Source organism: Vidua macroura, chromosome 2 (assembly GCF_024509145.1).
Source record: "Vidua macroura isolate BioBank_ID:100142 chromosome 2, ASM2450914v1, whole genome shotgun sequence".
NCBI lineage: Eukaryota > Metazoa > Chordata > Aves > Passeriformes > Viduidae > Vidua > Vidua macroura.
Genome location: NC_071572.1, coordinates 66,251,600 through 66,275,517, shown reverse-complemented (window position 1 = coordinate 66,275,517; position 23,918 = coordinate 66,251,600). Strand labels below are relative to the sequence as shown.

At 39.0% G+C, this 23,918-nt stretch overlaps 1 protein-coding gene across 1 annotated transcript; it reads left to right on the top strand.

Annotated features, from left to right (window-relative positions):
- The first annotated feature begins 842 nt into the window (after nt 1–842).
- ADGRG7 (adhesion G protein-coupled receptor G7) lies at nt 843–22,434 on the top strand. The gene is given in 21 exon segments (XM_053969796.1): nt 843–948; nt 6,593–6,649; nt 6,652–6,723; nt 7,511–7,644; nt 9,963–10,094; nt 10,600–10,645; nt 10,648–10,686; nt 10,995–11,117; nt 11,204–11,311; nt 13,019–13,193; nt 13,843–13,875; nt 15,180–15,235; nt 15,238–15,328; nt 16,594–16,909; nt 16,911–16,952; nt 18,565–18,647; nt 19,678–19,836; nt 20,809–20,839; nt 20,842–20,973; nt 22,202–22,265; nt 22,268–22,434. Coding segments are annotated over 21 exon segments (2,166 nt in total).
- The last annotated feature ends 1,484 nt before the right edge of the window (nt 22,435–23,918 follow it).

The following is a 23,918-nucleotide window of genomic DNA, read 5'->3' as shown; positions in this document are numbered from 1 at the left end:
TTGTAAAAGTAATCGTAATTATTTCCACATCTCCATAGTCTTTCCTATGTCCTGAGGAGTTTTCTTCAATACAGAGTGTCTTGGTCATCTGACATGAGATATTTTTTATTTTCAGTATGAATATTTTGAATATGATTATGAGTATCATTATGAGTGCCTTGAAGATTGCCACCAATTAAATTAAAATAATAAATACATATATTGCTAATTTTTATTCTTCATAAGAGGAAAACACATCATAACAATCTGTAAGGTGTTAAAGGAATTGTAGTCTGGAGTAGTAGCAGTGTCAGTAGTATCTAATGGCTAGACAATTGTGCCACATCCCAAGAGACCAGAACCCTTTTTTTGGACTGCATTTCTGTACATCCTCTGCACATCATATAACCTTGTTGTGTCCTGTTTTTTTTAAAATGAGATGGAATTGCTTTGGTAATTAAAAAAGCCAAACAAATCTCCTTTCCTCACTAGCGAAAAACACCATATAAAAGCAAGGTACTGTCCTTACTTACACAATGGGAATTAATCCACTGAATGCTAGTGACAAAAAAAGATGTGCTTATTCCAACTCATTCTTAAAATAGCTCTATTTTCTTCTTCACTTTGTCTGGGTTGACTTTTACCCTGTGCTAGCCAGCACCGCCTCCCCCAGGGTACGTGCAGATCTATATCGAGGACCAGAGTCAGTCCCCAAGAGGTAATAAACGCACAGGTGCCAAAACTCTTTTTTTAGAACAGAAAAGGTTAAAGTTTTAACATTAGTCAAGTAGTTAATGGTTCATGACAAGAATATGATTGTATAATAACCATTTTATAGCATTGCAGACAGCCTGCACTACAACATGCCTTCACCCCACTGGGACAGAATTTTGGTTGGTGTCACCTGTTGAGTAGTGACTGTGACCCTTTGGGTGCTGTGTGTTTGGCAGCTCCTCAGGTTCAAAGCAGGTAAAAAAATTATTCTACCCCATTTGAACTCTTTGGATCCTTTTTCCTTTCCTTAAATATTTAAGTATGACTGCTGACAAACATTATTACATCCATGTTGCATGCTTCTCAGGAGGAAATATTTTTCTTCTTACAACACTGTTTAAAGAAGTATCCCAAACTTTGTATGCTGCTGTAAAACAGAATAGGATGACAAGAAATCTCTGGAGTGTTTTCATTGGAACATGTGTACACTGCTCATGACTCCTTTGATATAACTTTAAGAAATGTCTTGACATTTTCTCACCCTTCTGGTAGAAATTTGATTTATTTTTCAAAAGAGAAAAATAAACATCTAACTAGTCTGGTAAATTGTATTTTAAAAAGAAAATATTTACTTTGCAGATGCTTGTATGTTTGCATGCATATAGCACCTGTTCATGTTTTCATTGCAACTTGCATTGCAGAAATATTTACTGAAAGTATATCAGAGATTTGCATTTTTATACAGCTGAAAATCAGGTCAATGTATTCTTGTAAAACATTTCTGTGTGCAAAATTGGAGCAGAAAGCTGGTCAGTGTTCCCTCTCAGCAAAATACTCACTATATGGAAGTGACCCAAAATTATGCACGGACCTATATTTAAAATTCTTTGAAAGAATCAAGTAATCCTGGCTGCTTGTCTAGTAGAGAGTCAGACATGATTTAAGTCCAAGAAGCCTGAAGAAAAGTTTATATGAGGATTCATTAGGTTACATTTCCTTCAAGAGATTTATCAGGTGTTTGTAGGGATTGAACATACCCGAGCCCAAGAAAGGACACAAAAGTAAACAGTGATTATTTATCATCACTGTCAAATTATTACTGTCAGCAATAATCTACCTTTGCTAATATCAGTATATGCTCAGACCTCTGTTTGACTTGATGCAGCCAAACCCAGATGAGATGGGAGTTAAGTCTCGGTGCAGCACAGGGATACCTCTGCTTGTGCCTAACACAGCTGAAGGCAAACGAGCTGCTAAGGAAGGCACTTAAACTGCAGCTACTTCAGGGATGGAAATACCTCCACGCCCATCTGGTGCATTGCTTGCTGTATATAGTGGTAGAGTTTCTTCTTTATTCAGACTTCAACACAAGTATTAGCATCAACAGTTCCCATGATGCTTGATTAAAACACCCTCAGCAGGTCATGGTGACCTGGTATTATGTAAAAATCAAATAGTTTTAGTTTAGAAATATATACAGTCAACAATCAGTGGGATTATTGAAATTATTAATGTCTGCAAAACTTAAAGACAAAGAAGATCTTCTCTGAATCTTAAAATAAAACCAGAAGAACCCCATGATTTTAAGCCTGTGGTGAGTTACTGCATGTGTAGTAGGTGTGACTGCATGTCAGCTCAGGAATTTGCATTTATGAAAGACATATTTCCCTCTGAAACAAAAAGCTTCATGAGACCTTGAACAGTAGGCTAAGAAAAATTACCAGGAAGCTCTAAATAGCGGCACAGTTTTGCCTGGCATTAACAGGTCCTGCGAGTGTCACGTTGTTACAGAGGAACTCTTTCCTCTTTCCTTACAGAGGAATGCAAAGGTAAGGCTGATGCCCGTTGCTGTCACCTCCCCTTTGCTGCATGGGCTTCACGGGAGCTCTGTCTGCACCTCCAGGGCTGAATGCTGAACTTTTTACCCCACAGCTGCCTGCTTTTCCGCATCGTTGCTTCAAAAGGAGTGTCAGCCCAGTCTTCCTTTTCACCTTTCTCTTTCCTGGCACTCCTTTGCCAGACCGTGACCAACCTTTCCCCAGCTGGCTGCAGCAGCAGCTCCAGCACTGCTCCCACCTGAGGCTGTCCCAGACACTGCTCCTCAGCAGGCAGCCCAGGGTCCAGGCATTTGCAGGGCAGCCCTGCTCCCTCCCTGGTTTTGGGATCCTTGGTGCCAGATGACCCAGGAGTCCTGCCTGGCCTGGCTGCCTCAGGTTCATGCTCACCAAGCACAGCAGAGGCTTGGAGCTGTGCTGCAGGTTCCCCAGTGTCCTGGGGGCTCCCAGGCTCCCAGTCCAGAGCAGGTGGTGGCTGAGCCCCAGGGTCACTCCTCTGCCCCATGAGCCAAACTGAGTGCCTGGCTGGTGAGACAGTGCTGCTGGGCAGTGGAGGAACAACAGTGTGATTGGACACCCAGCTCCCACAGATCCAGAGGTTCTCCACAGCTGCTCAGGGCTGCACAAATCTGGGCTGCACAAATCTCAATTGCTGGAGGATATTTCCTTTCCTTCCTGTAAGATTTCCAATGGAGAGATGATGTGTTTTGAAAAGATGATGGCTAGGACAGACATTACCTTGCTGCACTTAGATGCTATTCCACCATCATCAGAGACATCTGGCTGCAGTGGAGCTGAGACAGCCTGAAACACAACTGCTAAATAGCAATAACATGAGCAAAAGCTGAGCAAAGAGTGCCAAGAACACAATTACCCCTGCCACGTGGCACAGTCCTTATAGTTTGCAATAATCTTCCAGTTATATGAATCTCATTAAAAAGTAAGAAGTTAAGCAATCTCTTTAGTTCAGTGAGAACATTAGAAATATGCAATGACATGTATTCCTGGCAGTGCTGTTTACTTTTGAATGTTCTGGCTTTACTCTGTCAGTGTCTCAAAACACAGGCATTAAAATGTCAGATCAAATGGCAGTCCTCAAATCCAGTTTTCTGCATTATTTGAAACCATACATCCATAGGTGCACTCATAGGTGCACCTATACCACTATGCACTCATAGGTGTGCAATTTCCACTGTGACCCTTACTGGAAAGGATTCCAACTCTATTCTTCACTTAGGGACCTGGTGAGACTGTGAGGAAACCTTGCTCTGAGGAGATCCCCCAGCTTTTGGATCCTTCTTTCTAAAACTAAGGTCCACCCATCCCTTTCCTATTGCAATTTCTGCAGCAGAATATCCCTTTAGCCATTCAAGATTTGCCAGTTTCTTTTTAAAAAAACCTTAAGATCTTCAGAGCTTGCTCTGAAATATCATAATACACAGGAAATGCCATAATATATTCAGAAATTTCTAAGATCTGATATTTCTCTGCTATTGCTTAGACTGTGCCTTTTTGTTTCCTGAAGCTGTGGCAGCCAGTTCAATGACTATTTCAAAGAAAACCCACTATTTTTGCCCAAAGACAGAATAAAAATCATCACCTGACCCGAAGTGGGTATAGAGACTATGGTTGAGTTTGAGGCATGGAGTTTTCCTGTTTTATCCTATAATGCCTGTCTTGAATCATAGCATCCTTATCTGATTCTTCAATGTGTGACTATCCATGTCCTTATTATTGTTCCAGGCCCTTCAGCACTGGGAATCTGTGGCTTGTTTTGCCTTCTTGGTCCTGTGAATTCCTACAGAAGTAATTCGGGTGTTTCATGGACTTAACAGTCAGGCTTACCTCAAGTGCTAGAAGCATTTTGGAACATATCCTCTTGGAGTTTATTTCCATACATATGAGAGACTAGAAGATCATCAGGAACAGCATGGATTTACATGTAGGACCAATCTGACTGTCTGCCATATGAAATAACTGTGTGTGGACAACAGAAGAGTAACAAGATGTAATACACTTTGATTTAAAGATGCCCTCGACACCACGTTCCTCAGTGCTCTTGTTTGGTAGGTGAAGACACATGTTGGGTGGATGAACAACTTGCTGGGCTGAAAATTAACTCAACAGGCAAGCTCAAAGGGTAGCAATCAGTGCCTTGATCAGGATGTTGAAAAAGTACAGCCACTGGTCAATAATAGAGCAGAACTGTTCAGTGTGTCATCCACGACCTGGGCCATGACACAGCAGGTCCTCTCAGCAAGTACGCCCACAATACTGAAGCTGGGGTATGGCAGAGGAATTGCTGACACAGTTAAGGCAGAGCTTTGATGCAGAAGAACTTGAGAAACATGAAGATCATTCCAACTGAAATCCCACAGTGTCCAACAGGATTAAGTGCCGATCTCCATGCCAGGGACATTGGTACAGAGCAGGAACTCGCTGGCTGAGGAGCAGGCCTGCTGGAACTACCTGGGAATGACAGTAGATGCCAAGATCAATATGAGTCAACAGTGTGTGGTTCTCTGCAAACAAGGTGGAAAAGCAGCTGTGTTATGCGGAGGGAGACAGATTGATGGACACTATTAGCCCGCCCTTCCTGGTCCTGGTGAGGCACCACTGGGAAATGCAAGCTTAGTTTTGCCACCTACAAGCCAGGTTAAACAGACTTAGGGAAGCTGGAGAGGGTTCAGCAGGATGCAGTGAGGTCAGTGAGGAGCTTTGGACAGGTGGCCTGCAGAAAGCATGGGAAAGAGCTGAACTTGTTCACTGTGCTGAAGAGACTGAGGGCAGGGCTAACAGCAGCCTTCAGCTGAGAGGGAGTTGCAAAGATCATCAAACCCAAACCCTCTCAGTAACACCAGAGGGTAAAGCAAGACACAGCAGTCATAAACTGCAGTTTAAGACTCTGAGATTGAGCATGAAGAGAAATGCTTGGATTTAGAAAGGTATCACATCACTGCAGCACATATCCTAGTGAGGTTGTGGAGCCTCTGTTTGGCCTAGATGCCCTCCAGAGGTTCCTTCCACCAGATTTTTGAGACACCTTGTCCTGCACCTTCTGGCAAGAAAGGCTCAGGTGTGGTGCTGTAAGGCAGACCTCATCTTTGCAGCATCATGCGTCCTTATTAGTTCGTAATAACTTGTGTAGAAGGAAACTGTCATTGTATAATGTGAAACCGAGACCCTGTAGAAAACAAGATCCACAGAAAGTTAAGTAACTTGACATTAAATCCTGTGCCAGAACACAGACAACACTCCAGGTTTCCTAAGCCCCCTCAGAATCCTGACCATAAATATGCTTTGAGTGAGTCTTGCTGAAGGGGCATAGCTGAAATGTGGTCTGAATTAGCAAAAGTTAGCAAAAACAGGATGTTGCAAGTCTTAAGATGAAGCAAAATTTTTCTGCCTGTGTCCTGAAATATTTTTTCCAAGTGTTTGCAGCTTTGTGAGGTAAATTTGTGTTAAGTTATAGCAGTAAGATACATGAGAATATAGTAGGCTGCTCTTTTGGGTCAGGCCAGGGTTTACTGGTCTCACCATGCTGCCTTTAGATGTAGCCAGTGCCAGCTGTGGGGTCTGGGGTGCTCAGCCTGTCCCAGTCTAGCAGACAGAGGGACAGAAACTTCCTGCATCAAAAGCCAAATCCAACCCATCATTGTTTAGAGTCACCAAAGGATTGTTCCCCATTAATTGTTCAAAAGTGTGTATTTTTGCCCCCTGCTGTATTCTGCGACATTAGGTTACCAAGTCTGATTTCTGCCCGGATATTAAGATACCAAAGATGAGACTTTATAATATTTTACAATTTTTCTAGGACTAAAACAGTGAAAATAGAAGACATGGCAAAAGGTATGAGCTTTTAAGACTTCACTCACTTCAAAAATATCACTTGTGGCAGCTTAGAAGCTTGGGTTTAGATAAGATTTACCTAACTGCTTTTATTTCATTTAGGGCAAAAGATTCAATGAGCTTCTATTGTCTCAGTACTATTTCATTTCTGAAAACTGATCCTTATGCTAAAAATATTTCATCTGGAAATATATTATTTTTTTCTTTCTGTGCAGTTAATTTCTGTGAGTACCATACTGAGACAGTTAACATCTTTGAAAGCAATATAAAAAACTTACTTTTGAACAGATTATAGCGGGAAAATATGGCCACTCCAAAAAGGAATGTGCACCTGATACTGTGAATGGTATGTGTTTCTTTCCTTTTGCTCCCATTTCCCAAAAGTAAATGTAAGTTTTGTGAAAGATGTCAGATTATTAGACCAGATGAGAGGTCCGTGTTTGAAGCCAGAATTCTGTAGCTCAGGCAACAGGAGCACAAACTTTTCTGCAAAGCTTTCTACCCCAAATGCAGAGAATTTCAGGTACACATGCTGAGGTGGATCTGTGCCTGTCTGAGGCTGGGAGGAGAGTCAGGGTGCTGAACAGCCTTTTAATAGAAAAACGATCTGTTTATATCCTACTATTTAGCATTAGGATTCAGGATGTTTTCCATCAACTGTGGTTCCATGAACTGCCTCAGCTTTCAGAGACCCTGTAGAGGAATAAGTGCTGCACAGCTGCCCCACATGTCCTTTTCACCTCTTTCATGACATATAAACTCTGTTTTTCAGGACATGGTACAAAGTCTTTCTGACAGCTCAGAGCTGATACCAGTGCTTCCCAATTAAAAAATGTGTTTCTGCAGCTCTAACACAACTAAAGCCTGTCTGACTTTGACATAAAGAATGTCAGCCCCTCTGACAGGACTGTGTACATGAATGTAAACCACATGTTCTAAAAAGAACAATAAATGGTTAAATAATTGATGGTTGCTTGTCACAGTGAAAGACAAAATTTTACAAGCAAACAGAAAATAACAACACTGGATAGGATGTCACACCCACAGAACAGTTTTAACTCCCCGTGAGGTCATGTGAGTGTGTGAGAACTTCTATACTAAATGCATATCTTTCTGGTTTTAGAAAATTACAGGTAATGCATCAATAGAAATCCAGATGTGCTCCAGAGAAAGGAAAATTCCTACTTTAAAGCCTCCCCAAATTCTGAATTGTAATGGAAATCTGGACTCCTTAGCATCACAGGCAATCTTAAATTACTATTTAACAGTTCCTGAGATTCTTCATTGTCCTGGGGGGAAAAAAGGGGAGTGGAAATAGAAAATTGGAGTGGGAAATACATCAAAACTTTGCAGAAAGCAAAATAAATGAGCAAAGCCTTTTCCAGTGGCATTCTTCGCATATGTCTGCTTTGCAGATGGCCTGAATTTCCAACGGTGATCATTTTATTTTGCTTTGCTTTGCCTGAACACAGCATCCTGTTTCATATTTCTTAACTGGCCTGCAATTTCCTCAGCCAGGTTCCCAGTTCACAGCAAATGCCTCTGAGAGGACGCGATGCTGACCCAGGGTGCCAAATCAGTGAGAATGTGGAAGGGATCAGGAGAAGACTGGCATGAGGGTGATACTGACACCAACATATTCAGAAGTATTAAGAGTGAAGCCTTTCCATTCTGTCGACATTTCTGTCCATCAAGAATCCAAATTCAAACTCTCCTGTATGAATGCCATATATAAAATCCATAAAATCCATAACCCCCTAAGTCTAACTCTAAGGCTTAGCCCTGCTGTGTCTGCAAAACGTGGAGAGCTCACCAAGAGTAAGCACACTACAGTGACTGCTTCCCTTCTGCTGCTTCTGTGTTTTGTTTCCTTATCACTAGTCCCAGTTGGAAAACAAAATACACCAGGTACAGTCCCATTAAATAAGAGAAGTCCTTTCCTCATGCATTTTTGCTTGACTACTGTACCTTCAACCCAATGCTTCACCTGCTTGGATCCTTTCCTGAGAAATCCTTGAGCTCAATATTACATTTTTTCCAGTACATAACCTTCACTGAACGGTTCAAAGCAATATATAATAAGTAGCTATTTCTAGTGCCAGTAAGGTGTGACACATGGTTTTTCTGCTGCCATCAGTGATGTGTGGGTTTCTTGGAAGCTGTGATGTCGGGCTGCCATCTAGTGAGCTGAGGCCCACTTGCAGAGCTGGGGAATGGGAGCAGGAGGTGTTTATGCTAGTGATCCAGAGCCCAGGTTTAAAAGTATTTGATTACTTTCAAATAGAACTATTTATTTTGAATCCAAGGTCATGCTAGAAGTCAGAAGCAAGAACAGTGAACACAGGCGTTCATGATGTACTGTTGGTCCATCGTGCATATGCAGATGTTTTCAAGTCAAATAATATTATCTCCAGTAATTATAAATGCAAATTTCCTTCCTCCCTATGCAAGACATTCACTTTTCTTACCTACCATGACAAGTTTTATCAATGCTTCAAAGCTGCATGATAGAATTAATCTTGAATTTGGTAGCTTCCCAACATAAATAATTTGAGAACAATTCAGTTATTGAAGCAATTCAGTAGAGTTATTCATTGACAGGATTAAAAACCAAATGACTTGACCTGATGACTGGCAGATTTTCTGTCTCATTGTTATCTAGCTATACCTTCATATATTATATGAAGGTATAGCTAGATGCGTCAACTTAGTTTTGTGTTTAGACTTTTAAGATGCTACAGACATTTAATCTCTATTCATTCAGTCCTAACTAACTCAAACTGGATCCAATCAGTGCTTATAGCAGTTCTTATTGGTACCTCCAGCCGCAGAATATTTTATTAGTTTTTTTTTTTTTTCTTTTTACATTTATTCCAAGCTGACACTCTGTATAATGTACTGAAGTGAGGATAATGTCCTCAGTGCAGGTTATAAGCCCTGTGTTGAGAGGCATGATTGTTCCACAGGACATTTCTCAAGTTCCTTTGACAGCCTTTTAAAAAATCCTTTTGTGGTTATTTAAGGAACAACAAAAGGGACAGAGAACATTATAGACTCGGAACTCAGTGACCTCAAGGCAAAGGAGAGGTCCTGCTGCTACTTCATGGCAAGGTGGGGAGAGCAATGGGGCCAGGCTGTTCTTCAAGGTGTGCAGTTTTAGGATGAGTGTCCATAGAGTTAAGTGGCAATATGGGAAATTCCATTTAGATAAGAGAATATTTTTCCCCCTAACACTGTTAAAACATGAGCAGTTTCCCAAGGGAGGTTGTGGATATTCAGAGTGATTCCCTGAGCAGCCTGGTTTCAGCCCCTGTTGGGCATGGGGACCTCCAGGGCTCCCTTCCAACCCAAGATACTCCAAGAATTCATGAAAACAATCTCTAGGGAGAATTTGCAAACACCACATACTTGACATTAACATAAACATTTTAGACAGCCAATTACTTGTCTATTTTTATTTTTATTACTTGTATATTTTTCATTTTGTGTGAGAATGTTACAAAGTGATGACTCTTTTTCCTTTTCTCTTTTTGTTTCTGTTGAATGACATTTTCCTCACACGTTGGAACTGTGAGCTCCAGCAAGGTTTCAGTTTTTGCAAGTAACACTCAAATCCTCAGCTCCATGCCAGACCAACTGACCAGACAGAACATCACTGCTGCTGCAAACATCACAGGGCAGATTATGAAAAAGCCAAATGTTTCAGAAGACTTTCAGGTGAGTCTTATTAGGACTAAAATAAGACTTGTGGGGCTTAATATTTGGGATATCAATCCTGCTCCCTCCTCCACCAGCAGAAAAGACATTGTTTTTTCTCTTATCTGTACATAACACTACAAACAAATGCATTAATTTTGTAATTTAGCAGAGTTTTTTAAGCATCCTCAAGCACGTACTTGTGGAATCACCCTTGGATCTGTTCTCAGAGCTGACTGTGAAAACTTATCAGCTGTTTAGATGTATATCTGAAATTTTAATATGAGTATCATTTAATGTTTAAGTTAATAATTTAATCTTTACTAACTAAATTAATAAAAGTGTGGCTTTATGAACCCATTGGCACAAAGTTTGTGCTCTCTTGAATAGCTTCCTTTACTTTTTTACTCTGTTGTGTACTTTCAAGCAATGCTTGTCAAATCCTCTTTGCCCATTCAGTGTGAAGCACATAGGGTGATTTACTCAATTGCATTTGAATATTGCCTTTTCTTTTTGCTTGATTCAGGCATCTGTGGCAGTAATGGCTACAGTGAGTCAACTCTTGGATGCCAACAAACAGAATGGATCCACAATAGTCTTGTCAATGCTACAACCAGGAAACTTGAGCTTTTGCTATTTTCTTTAGATGTAAGTCAACATGTAAGCATTTCACCCTCTGGTTCAGGATGAAAGCAGTTAATTAACAAGTCAAAATATTTTTGGCATACAACTCCAATGTGTAATTCCGAACTTACACCAATATAAACATTGCTGGATTCTTCTGCTTTAGAGAAAAGATGGGGATAGGAAATGAGGAGCACTTCCCACTGGAGAACCAAATTGGAGAGGAAGCTCAGAAACTGAATCTGTAGCTGTATAATAACAAATAATGATAACTTGTATCCCACTCATTATTTTGATGCAGCCTCATGAAAGTAACGGAGGAATTTTCTTTTACTGGTAACATATCACAGCCCAATGTTGCAATCCAGTCTGCCCCACTGAAATTAAGCTCCTCTATGATTCTGTTTTTGGCACAGAGAAGTCCTGTGTGTTGTTGGATTTACCTAGACAGAATGAACACCTGTATGAACCATAAATCCTAACTCAAACCCTACTAATTGTTGCAGATACAGCACTGGGAAAGTATCAGTCAACAAAACTAGAAATACAGGAAAATGCTCCTGGGCTTATTGGTGACCTCAGTACTGAAGTTCAGATACTGTTCAACATTTTAAGTAAGCCCTTTCTTCTTTTGAAAACTGCAGCTGGGAAAATTTTTAATGAATATTCACTGAAAATCTCTTTTGGGGATAAAAAACCCTTTAGCTGGTTGGTTTTAATATGTGCTGATGCCTGGTACAAGAAATGCAAACTGGAGCTGAGCTCAAGAAATGAACTGGAGAATCTTACTTATAGAAGAATGCAAATATGTAATGGCCAGAATGCTTTTGGTGTTTGGGACTTTGTCACTTGTTTTGTTTTCTAAAACTGAGGGTGTATTGAATCTTTGACCATAGCTCTACAAACATTGAGATCAAGAACAAGTACATACTTACTTTACCTGAAATCTGAAGATATGAAACATTTCAACTAAAATTCCTATTACTGTCAGATGTCAGTCAGGACATCCACATCGTAACACCTGCAAATTGGATTACTCAGTTGGGATTTTTCTAGATGTCCATTACTTACATTCTGCAGTGCTTGGAGGATAAATGGGTATTGATCAGGAAAAAAAAAAATATAGTTCTTCTGCTTCAATTGCTTCAGAAACTGTTGGGTGTGGGAGAGCTGAGCTTCAAATATGAGCACTTCTCTGACATGACATGACTTTCACTCTGGGCACCTGAACCCAGCAGACTTGTCCTCAGTCTCTCAGTGTAGTGTCAGTAACACTGAGACATCACCACAGCATAACAAAGGTGAAGTTAGTAGAGCACTTAGGCATCATATTGGTGAATATCATTTGAATACAAGCCCACAGGGAAATTAATAATTTAGTTCTCTCATTGGGTTAGAAAAAGATGTGAAGAGATAAACCAAGCAACCTCACACACCCAGCACTGACAATAAAACTCACTGAATAACTCATTAACTGGTCACTGACATTTCTGTTCATTGTTTCAGAATACAATACTATGGAAAAACAGTGTGATCATGTAATTAAAGCCTTTATCATAATGCCAGTATAACATAACACTCCCCTCAAAACAGATAGATAACGAATGCACAGTTTGTCTTAAAAGAAGTCATCCCAACAGACTTCTTCAATATTAAGTGCACATTTGTGATATTTTGTGGATACACAGTTACATTATTCTCACCTGATGATTAGATCAGAGAGAGATCAAATCAGTCTCTCTTGATCTTTAGTCAAAAGCATAACACCAATAACAAAGCCTATTATATAATCCAGGATTTTGCTTCCTCACTTAAGCTACAATTCAGATGAGTGATTTAAATGACTCATCTATATGAACTCTAATTTGGTAGAAGTGTGAAAAAAACCCCAACCAGTCAAAAAGTGAGATCAGAAGGCAAAAAGCCAGACAGTCTCTTATCTTCTGACTTTGCACTAACAGTAAATGTCCCTGGTGTGACTATTTCTTATTTAGTGTTATTAAAAGTCTGGCCATTTAGACTGTGTGCATATATTGGGATTTAGGAGATTATTTTTCTCATTTACCAGTATTTTCCCCCAGAAATGATATTAAGAGAAGGGTAATAATTATTTTCACACTCCACCTCAGCAAAAATTGAAGATGTCTCTTAACATTCATAGGAAGAGCAGGTGTTCTTGACTGATATGGATTCTGAAAAAAAATATAAACAAAAATCTGTAAACGCTGAATGTATGCATAAGCATAGTGCAGGCTTCTCCAAAAGCACCAGCTTCTCTGATATCTGCTATCTATACCTACTTTTCTCTTTGCCTTGCAAAGGTTCATCAGACAGTGGCAGAGTTGGATTTGTCCTATACCAAAATGACAAATTCTTCCAGTCCAGGGTTTATCAGAGTCTCCACAGTTTGATGGAGACAAAAAAGTCATCTGTGGCAACAGATGCACACCCAAGTCCCAAGCACACCCTGCAAACTGACATCAGGAACTTGGGGTGGTGAGATTTGTTTCACAGGGAAAAGGGCCGGTGTTTGTGTCCAGGGGCCTGTAGCCCTGAGTGGGTGGTCGCCTCCAAAAAATCCGAACAGCGAAGAGTCTGGGACACATCCTTTGCCGTTCAGAATTTCAAGAGGCAACCACCCACTCAGGGCCACAGGCCCCTGGACTCGAATGCCTGCCTTTTTCTGCTCCTGGTGTCAGTTTGCTTCCCTTCCAGTGTGGATTCAGCTCTGGTCGGCAGTAACAATGCTACCAAAACCTGAAAGCCGTTGTTTGGCTGACATGTGATTCAACTGCCAGTTGTTTAATGCTTAGTCTGTGGGAGCCTGAATCCCAATCACTTGGATATTTCAGAGGAATTGGTAATTTCATTGGCAATCCTCAGTGAGAAAGGCACATAAAGTAAGTTCAAAATGCCAAATTTGCTGTTATTGATATCATTCAAAGGGTTTATGAAACCCAATATTGCTTAGTAGCTGTCAGCTCCCCTTTCAAAATCAAACCACTATCAGTTCACACTGTTTGCTGTCTCTATGTTTCTGTAAACACTTCTTCTCCTTGCAAACCCAATCCCTAGTATGACACATCTGAACTGCAGCTCTCTAGTCATGCCTGTGTCTTTTAGGATTACACTGTAAAGGATGCAGGTATAATCACACCACTAATTTTGCTGTTCTGATTGTAGGGCATTGTCCATTCTTGAATGGGTAGAGTCTGGTTTTCTTTAATTTTTTTGTTTGGTTGGTTGTTTCTAACTCTAAGATCAGCATGGCAATATAAGGGCATAGGTGCACTCAAGCTAGAATGCACAGGAGTTTAAAGTGTCCCCATGTACTTGTTTCTGCCCTGTGGCAGATCTGGCAAATTGGGCAAGTTGTGCCCAAGCTCCTGAACAGCCAAATGTGTTGGCAATTCCTGCCTTCCTCTGACAAGACCTGTGGCTGTCCCCACCTGCTTGTGCAGCTCCTTACTGGGAAGGGCTGGCCGAATTCATTCCCCTTGCTAAGCTGTTGGAGCTTCCAGCTCTGCACCTCCATTGCTGCAGCTGGTGGTTAGATGAGGGTTTGTCTAAAGGCTGAAGTGTCCCCAGATGAGTTTCCTGGAATCTGGGCTAGCTGTGGCACTGCCTTGTGCTGGGTAAATAACTCAGAGGATGTAGCACTAACTACTCCTTTTGCTTATATGTTTATAAAAGCACTTGCTTTGTAAATATAAAGCTTTCAACCATAAAGTTTTATACATTGCCCTCTTTTACTAACAAGACTCTTTAGGAATGACTGCATGGTTCTGATGTTTGTTATTCTTTCAGTATTTATTTCAGCTTCTCTAAACAAAACACACCCTGGATAAAATCACATATCTGTGGTCACTAACTTCAGCATGCCAGCATTTCAGAGTTCATTTATACTGTCTTCACAGAACAACATTTCCATATTTGTACTATTTACTTGTTTCTGTATTTCCCTTTATGTTATGCATGTCCTTTTTGCACAAAGTGTCTATGTTCTAAATAAGATTCCCATCTGTTTATGCAAATGCAACTGCATTTTCTGTTTCACTGAATACATTTATATTTACTTGCTGCTTTATTGTCACTCTACAAACATAGATTGGTTTCAATTTATAATTATTTATAATATCTTACCTTAGACCAAGAAGTCAAAATTCAGAATGCTTACCAGTATGAAAAGTTAAAAGCTGCTTTGTAAAGTCTGTGTCACCTTGCATTTTATTATTAATAATTTCATCTGCTATTTTGATGAATATTTGTTTGGTATTGTTAAAACTCTTTTTGGTGTTTTTCACAAGCTTCTCTAGTTTTGGGATCTAGAATAATTCTGTGGAACCTAAAAATTCTGGTAGTAGCTAGCAATAATCATAACTTTACTAAAACATTCTTGTTTCTATGTGCAACCGGAACCAGAAACTTTAAAAAGAAATTTATCTCTTCTCATCTCATCTAACTGATACAATTGGTTTTCTGGGCATTTCAGATAAAATATAAATATGCAAAGCCTTTGGATTATATTTCTTATATTGGTTTGGATTGTCCATGGCTGGTCTGGTTATTACCATTTTGTTTCAAATACTAGGTAAGAGGGACGACATTAAACTGCATGTATTTTACACTAAGTTACAATATTTTGTTCTGAATGCAGTTTAAGGAAAACAATTAAAAGCAGCCAATTTAGAACATAGTGCAATATTATTGACTAGCAAATACTATTTTCAAAAATAGCTAAATCACACAACATGGCTTGGGACTTGCTGACACCTCTGTTACTACCCTGGCCTGGCACTGGCAACACAGACCCAGAGTACACAGGTCTGTGATACACACTGAGCTTCTCAGTTCACTATCTCAATACTAGGCTTTAAAAATGTGTCACAGTGTTCCACCACCAGTGTGACCTCCACCATACCCGGGTATTACAATGTGTAAACAGTTATCTCTTTTCCTAGGCAGTAGCTGGCTTGCGCTACTGTTTTTTTGGGGGTCTTTTTGGTTTGTTTTTTTTTTGTTTGTTTGTTTTTGGTTTTTGGTTTTTGATTTTTTTGTTTTGTTTTGTTTTGGTTTGGTTTTTTTTTTGTGAATGACTTAATACAAACACAATTGCAGCAAATTTTCTTGATGGACGTGCCTGTGATTAATGGTGTCCTGTGAATCTCCTCTGAACAATGAGTGAAGTCATGCCAGCAGAACTGAAGTTATAATAGATTAATGCCTGTTTCTCATCTTGCTTGCACTAATGCAGATTTGGAGCTATGCCATCAAGGTTCATGTTTTTAAGACTGTAGGAGCTTCCAGCCTCTGCCTTTTAAATGCATTTATTTTATGCATTTTATATATATATATATATATATATATATAAAAATATTTATATGTATGCATACATATACAATATGGTGGTGTTCGGTCATAGGTTGGACTCAATGATGTTGGAAGCCTTTTCCAACCTAATTGATTCTGTGATTCTGTGATTCAGAGATAAGACGAAGTTTAGAAGTGGAGGTTTATTATTCTCTTGCACTTTGGAGAATGGTTAAAAATACTTGTTTTATGCTACCTCACTTCTTAACACTGAAGAAAAAGATTCCAAAAATAGCAGAGGTGGAAAAAAAAATACATCCCAAACTGCTGTCAGTCAAGGCCTAGTCCTAAAAGGTGCTGGATATTCTCTGTTCTAGACAAAGTGAGACAAAACCGATGGATTTGTTAAGCTGCCTGAGAGTAATGTTGCTGTAATTCTGCAAACAAGTTATTGTTTTTGTTTCTGTCTGTATTAAAGTTTCTCCTCTCTAGCTTGCTTTTAGTATAAATGAAAATGAGAAAATACTTGAGAATTTTTCTCATTTTTCTCTTCTTTTTTTTCTCCTAAACATATTTCTACCAATAGGAAAACTCAAAATGTATCTTTAAAGTGGATCTTAGTGAGACTCTGCTTTTCTATGCTCATTTTTAACATCATCTTCATCTCTGATATTGAAAACCAAACTTCCAGAAAGTGAAGCAACGATACCACCAGATGCTACCAGCAATGCCTTCCTTATTATGCCACCAGCCACCTTACCTCTGACACAGTGGATCCTCCCACAGACTCCTGGTGCACAGTTGTGGCTGTCCTGCTGCACTATTTCTTGTTGGCAACATTCCTGTGGTCAGCACTCAGTTCTGCACTGTTGTACTTATTGCTGCTCAGAGCCACGAAGCCAACTGCCTGGACATTTCCTCGTAACCATGTCAGTAATCGGATGGGATAAGATTTAAAGTTGTCCATATGGCAACTTTTACAGTACAGAGTACATTCAGGGAGAGTTGTAAAGATAGGAGATCAGCAGAGAGCAATTAGAATCAGTGTCTCTGGGTTAGTGCCACGTGATTTAATAATCTCCTGTTGCTGCTCACATTACTGGTATAACCTGAGCTTGTTTCTCATTGACCTGATAAAACACTGAAAGTGATAGCCTGGTCACTGGCACAGCAGCACAGGCCTGTTGGGTACAGGAGAAATTTTCACAGTAAAAAAGCATTCAATAATCTGCTTCTGCCAACTAAGTAAAAAACCTTTCCGTTATGGTGATCTCATATGTGGACTTAAATTCCTGTTTTAGAGATTCCCAGCCAGAGCTTTGATTACATCCAAAAGCAATGAGTGCCTGGTATTATTTTTTATATATTATTTATTAATAAGCAAAGAACACATTCTAAAGTCAGTAGAGCAGTTAGAAGCAACACTGCAAACTGAAAGGAAACTTTCAGAGAATCTTTCACTTTCAGAGAATGTTTCATTTTCTCTTTCAGAGGACTTACCCATTCAATGGAAAAATTCAGACAGATGCTGACATGGTAAAGTGAAAATCTCAGCCTGTTTCAAGAAACTCTTCTAATACAGTGTACAGGGGCACCAGTATTTTCCATGTTGTGCACCCAGCTTTTGTGTTGTATTTTTTCTGATAGCACCCACCAAGCAGTTTTCAACCCTTATTGTTCCATTATTATGTATTGCATTTGTAGAGGCAATTCCTTGGAAAGATTTAGAATTTGGACTGCACATGCAAGCCAGAAAAAGTTCAGCAAATGCTGCCTGGCTACGTGGCACTGTGCTCCCTTCACATGTATTTGAATAACAGCACAGCATTTTGTTCTTCTTGTGTCCTGTGGCAAGTTACACACTTTCCAAACCAGTATGATTCTGGCTCACTGCTTTTAGATCTCTCTTGAGAGCACAGTCAATGCATGGCAATCTGCAAGGTCTCTATTAGGGATGAAGAAGGAATAGACTTTAAAGGAGCATGTTTATTACCAGTATAAAAAGTTTTGCATGAGGTTCCTCCCCATGAGATGTGCTGCCAAGTGCGAACTGGTAGGCAGGAGATGCAGAAGACAAGAAATGAAGCAAAGGGATTGAGGAGGCAAACCTGACAGCCAGGCTTCTTGCAGGCCAAAAGTTACACTCTGCATCAATCTGGTATGAAATGTAATGGTGTTTGATACAAAATGTTCCTAAATTAATTTCTCACTGCTGACCAGAAGGTAGGGTTGCACAACTGTGATAAGGGAGCCCACTACAGCCCAGGAGGGAGGTTGCTCTTTCACCACAGATGTTGGCTCAGGAAGCTCTGTTGAAGCTCTTTGATGGCAAAAATCAGCAAGTCATAGACATGAGCTGTCCTCAGAAAAATACTGCTCGCAACCCTCAGTCCTGTCTTTTGTCTATGCTACAGAAAACCCCTTTAACTTAGTACAAGGCAGGTGAAACATAGATCTTAAAATCTATGGAATTTAGGACGCAAGAAGCTATTTGTGTGGAAGGGAGGTATGCCTGTGCAACCAAACAATAAATCGCTAATGTCTCTTTTATTAATTAGGAATTCATGCCATAGTAGTTGCAGTAACACTTGCAGCTACTGACAGAGAAGGAAAAGCTCTAAACTACCAACAGAAAGAATTTTAAGTCTCACTATTATTACAACTTGTTCTCCCCTGCCTTTTGTGATGGCTTATTATTAATACAATTCTAGATGTATTGTTGGTATACTATTTTGTACTTCTAAGTACTCAAAAGAAATAAAACTTTTCACTCAACCTAGATATTCAGTAGAAAGAAACACATTTTCTCCTTACTAAGGATTTAAGGTACTGGATCTACATCTGCCTTGAATCTTTCTGCAAGACTGTGCAGTCCTTGGTGAATTGAAATGCAAACTGCAGACACCCTCAGCCTAACTGATACTCCACCCATTCACTTAAGTGCATAATGACATTTCAGTACCTACATTTAATGTATTAAATTAATTAAATTAATGTACTGAAATATAAATACCTCACATGTATTTAAAATCTGGCTATAATAATTATATTCCTATTTGCCCTGTGTTTCTGGCATAGGTATTCATTGGAGTGTCCACATACCAAAGCAGGCTATCAGGCTTACAATGTACCTTGGCAATAGTGGATGATATGAAAGAAAGGCAGACTTGTTCAGGAAATGCAAACACAAACCCCCTTCCAGATGGTGGGCATGTTATGATACTCATTTAGAACTTCTAACTTGAGATTATTGGAAAATGAAAAGAGGTAAAGGTTGTTGCAGGATAACCCTATTCTTCTGAAGTTGTCCCAGTTTTTCTTCAACCTTTGTCCATTAGGTCTCCCCTACTACTCTTTACTGTAAAATATATCCTAAAGATAAATGTACATGTGGTGGCCAGATATCTACTTGGTTAGTTATACTGCACCTTATTATTTCTCTGTGTAGCTTGTTTGCTGTATCCTTTTGCATTCCCCAGAGAAAGAGAAGCATGATTGAAAGCCCTCATTTTACAAGGAATGGCTGCCTTTCAGAGCTAAGTTGACAAGACCTAGAAAGCACTGTAAGGTCTTTCAGGATGGAAAGGGGAATATGATATTGTTTTGTTTTGGTATTCTGAATAATGTGTCTAACATATCTTTAGAAACTACCTCTCTTTAATAATCAAAGTTGCTGGCTTGCAACATAGGACCAAAATCAGGACTTTAGTGTGTAAAAGCCCATGTTGTGGTCATTCCTCTTGCCAGTAGCACTCATACTCCTGTTTAACCTCTTGATCTTCATCAGGATCAATATCTCTGTGATATGGAAGAAGATGAATTTGATAAGGTGAGATGGCACAGGACTCCTCATATCTTTCAGCAAATTTATTCCTCAGTTTCTTCTCACCTTCTTGTCACAAACTTGGATTTTTGACAAAATCTTTTCTTTTAAAGAAATGTATACTTTAAGCAGGCAGAAAATGAATTCCACTTGTTACAATGGGTCAGACTTTGTTCAAGTGCATATTAATGAACACATTCAGACTTTCATCCCCCCTTTTGGATTGCATTGTCACTGCACTTCAATGACAGTTATTCCCAATTTAAATCCCTAAAAGTGAGAGAAGAACAGGTCCAGCTAACTGAGAATTATGAATTTCTCACAGCCAAACATCACACAAGTTATCGAGCAGCTTGAAGTAGATTTACTTGCTCAGTTTTACATCAACACTCCATGTATTGTCATAGGCTGTATGTCACAAGCCGTCACTGTACACTGTATTATTTAAAAAATTATTGCTTTCATGTTCATTAATTCCATGGGACTGATCCATTCAACAAAACTTTGTACCATTTCTTCATTTCTTTAAGTACAATTTTCATGGTTGGAGCAAACAAAATACCTTATCGTTGAGTCTGTTCAGGCTTGAGAGAAACTGGATATTCAAACTTCACAGGCAGCTACTTCTTTTGTTGAAAATTAAGTGCATTTGGATAAATTTATAAGCATTCTAAAAAACTTATAGTAACTAACATGCTAATTTTCAATTGCCTTGGTAAACCTCACTTTTTAAATTGAAAACAGATATATCCAAGCTGCATACTCCAAACACAGATTAGTCTGATAAATTTGGTTACATTTAATTTTTTTGATTTCTTCTCCGAATGATACATCAAACAAATGTAGGGAAGTGTATCTTCTCAACTCACCTTAATAATACCTTTTTGCAATATAGCCCTGAATAAACAGAAAATTTAAATCTCAGATATTAAATTGTATAGAGAAAGATTTAATAATGTTTTGTATGTGTGCTTCTAGGAATAAAAAGGATTCGTTAATGAAAAATATGATAATATGATTAGCACTATCTCTATAGTGGTAGTGCTCAGGATCACCTGGATGATTGGCTACTTCAAGTTAATAAGTAATGAAAAAACAAGTCTTGCTTTCAGCTTTCAGTTTTGTGTTTTGAATGCTACCCAGGTGTATATCTATATATATATATAGATATATATATATAAATATAAATTCTGAGACTAATAATTGAGATTTAAAAACAAAAATTTGACTTATTTGTTCTACAGCTTGATATAGGGTGGGAACTTGTTACAAAGCAGTCATAGGGATTCAGATTTCGTTTTCATAAATGTATGCTGGATTGTCACACATAAAACTCTTCCCCTTGTACAAATCAAGGTGGGATTTTATTTCAAGGTCAGCACTGAAAAGACTGTTCTGTCTGGGTGGCTTCTCTTACACCAAATCATATATAAAATTATTTTCAGAAAGAATAGCAGGAAAAAATTCTTCTGCAATAGTTGTTGGAAAGAGTCCCAGGGAACTAACATGAGCTCAATGACTTGAGGCCTTTCACAGTGATACTGAAAAAAAGCCTTCAGGAAAGTTTCTGCCTCTTCTTTCCCCCCACAGCCCTGCTGGATTCTCGGCCTTGTATTCCTATAAATGCATCCCTCCATATAAGGCATATGAAGTACTTGGAGTAATGGATTCTTCATTATTATGCCCCTGGCTATTTTCTATAAAACAGCTAATTGGAAATATGTGAAAATCCACCCATCCCCAAAAATTAAGTTTTATTTGATCTACTGAAAACTGAGTGCCTGTACACCAGTGACAATCAGATCTGCAAACTCTGTGCAAAAAGTCCTGAGGTGATCATACCACACTGATGGACAGATTATGCCCAGGATTAAAAACTGAAGCCATGAGCAGGAAACAGAGATCCATTTATTTAAACACACGAGCCTCCTTTTTTCTTTTTTCTTTTTTTTTTTCTTGACTCAAGATTCTCCTGTTTAATCCTTGAAATGAGAATTTAGAAAACTAGTATAGAAGTGTTAAAGTCTTTATTCCCTTTGAATCTGACTGAAGTGCTGATATGGCACACCACATTTAATGCTCAGCCAGGTCTTATCTTCATCCTATCCAGATGACAGTAATAATATGATCCTGAGACAGGCTCCTGACACATGCTAACTAATCCATTACAGTGTGCAAATGAGGCATCTATAGCTGGGAATCACCTACATGGATTAATATTCCTCTTGAAAGTACTTCATTTATTTCAAGTTATTGATGTAATTGTTAGCAGTTACCAAAAATAATTTTATGGTTTTCGAATCAAGTCACATTGACTAATCTTTTCTGGTTTTAACAGCAAAATAAGTCCACACTTTCATTTCCTCTACAGGAACTCCATATTTGTATTCTGTTCACTTTCAGAATACCGTTCTTCAAGAAAAAAGTTTCCAAAGTGTTCCTGTTTTCCAGGTACCACTGTACCTGCATTAAAAGACATAAAATGCTTCAAAATCACAGCCTGAAAAACATTCACTGGAAACTTTCAGATCAACCCAGACTTTTTCAGATAATATTTCCTTGTCTACCTTCCCTAACCGGAATGAGAAACCTGCAAATATGTGAAACACAATCCTGTGTTGTGCATGGTTTGTTTCATGCAGCTTTCACAGGTACCTCGAATGATGGACACACTTCTTCAGCTGCAGGTAGCTGGAAATAGATCATAAGCTGAGACCAGGAGGAGAGAGGAGCAGGACCATGTGCTGGCAGGACAATGTGACTGCAAAGAAGTCAGAAAGCACCAGAGCCTCTTGGTGCTGCTTGCATTCCAAGGTCTTCACAAGGACTGAGCTAATGACAGTTTTATACCCCAGTACAGACAGACAGAAGTTGCTCTCTTTATGCCCTTTGTATATTCCAGGCCCACTGGACGTGGCCAATGCACTGCAGCTCTCCTCTCCCTTTCATAAGTAAAAATTTGATTTAATTAGAAACCAAAGGGTATGTCAACAAGCAGCAGTTATACATACACTGTGCATTACACCTGAGACTTTCTGAGTGTCTTCATAGAAGTGTTTCATCAGTCCTGAAAAGTCCTCCATGTCTTAGAAATACATGCTGTCTTATGAGGCAGAAAATAAGTGTACTGGAGCATTGATACACCTCTAAAAAGAGCAGTCACACCAGAAACAAGGCTGAAGTTCATCACTACTGCTCTAGAAAAAAGCAGAGAAGGTCATTAAAAGTTATATAAGACAGTTAGGTTTGTTTTTTGTTTTTTTTTTTAATAGGAAGCTCATGTACCTGTGGGCATCCATTTTTTAATTGTAAATCCAATGTATAATGCTTGCTTTTCCTTCAGAACTTTTCCTTTAGAAAGTTATGTGTTTTAGGAAAGATGATACTTGATTGTGTTGTAAAACACTGCTAGGCAGTGTGAGCATGACTCCTTAAATGATCAATAATATTTTCTAATCATTGATATTTTTTCTCCACAAACAAGAGCATTCTCTAAAGAACATCCCATTTAATTTTGAATGGCTCTTTAAAAAAACTAATAAAAATACTGTTTCCATATTATCCCAAAAAAACAAGGCAAAAATCCAAGAATTTGAAGTATGGAATTGGAAGTGTTGACTTCTTTTACTAATTAAGCATCCTGTCTCTAAGTATTTCAGATCAGAAAAAAATGCTGTTATTGCCAACACTGAACATCTCTTGCTTAATATAAAACACTTTCAGCATAAAGCCCCCCTGCCCCTCCCAGTTATACATTTAATGGCTTTTTTTTTCTTTCATGGAGGGAATCCTAATTCCAGAAATGGAACAAATTAAAATGATGTTTTTCGGATAATATGTTAAATTGTTACAGGATTATAACAATAAATACAATAGTTCAGCTTTTATCTAAACGTGGAATATATTTATCTTCATAGTATAGTGAACTTTGGTATTGTTTGTGATATATGGGCTTTAGGGATCACAAAGTGTCTTGTTAACGCTTTGGAAACACTGCTTTGATAAAGAAATGGAGAAGGACTGAATCATCAGTGCAAAGGTATGCCATACAAGTGGCAGAAAGTATAATGAATGGAAATATCCACTTT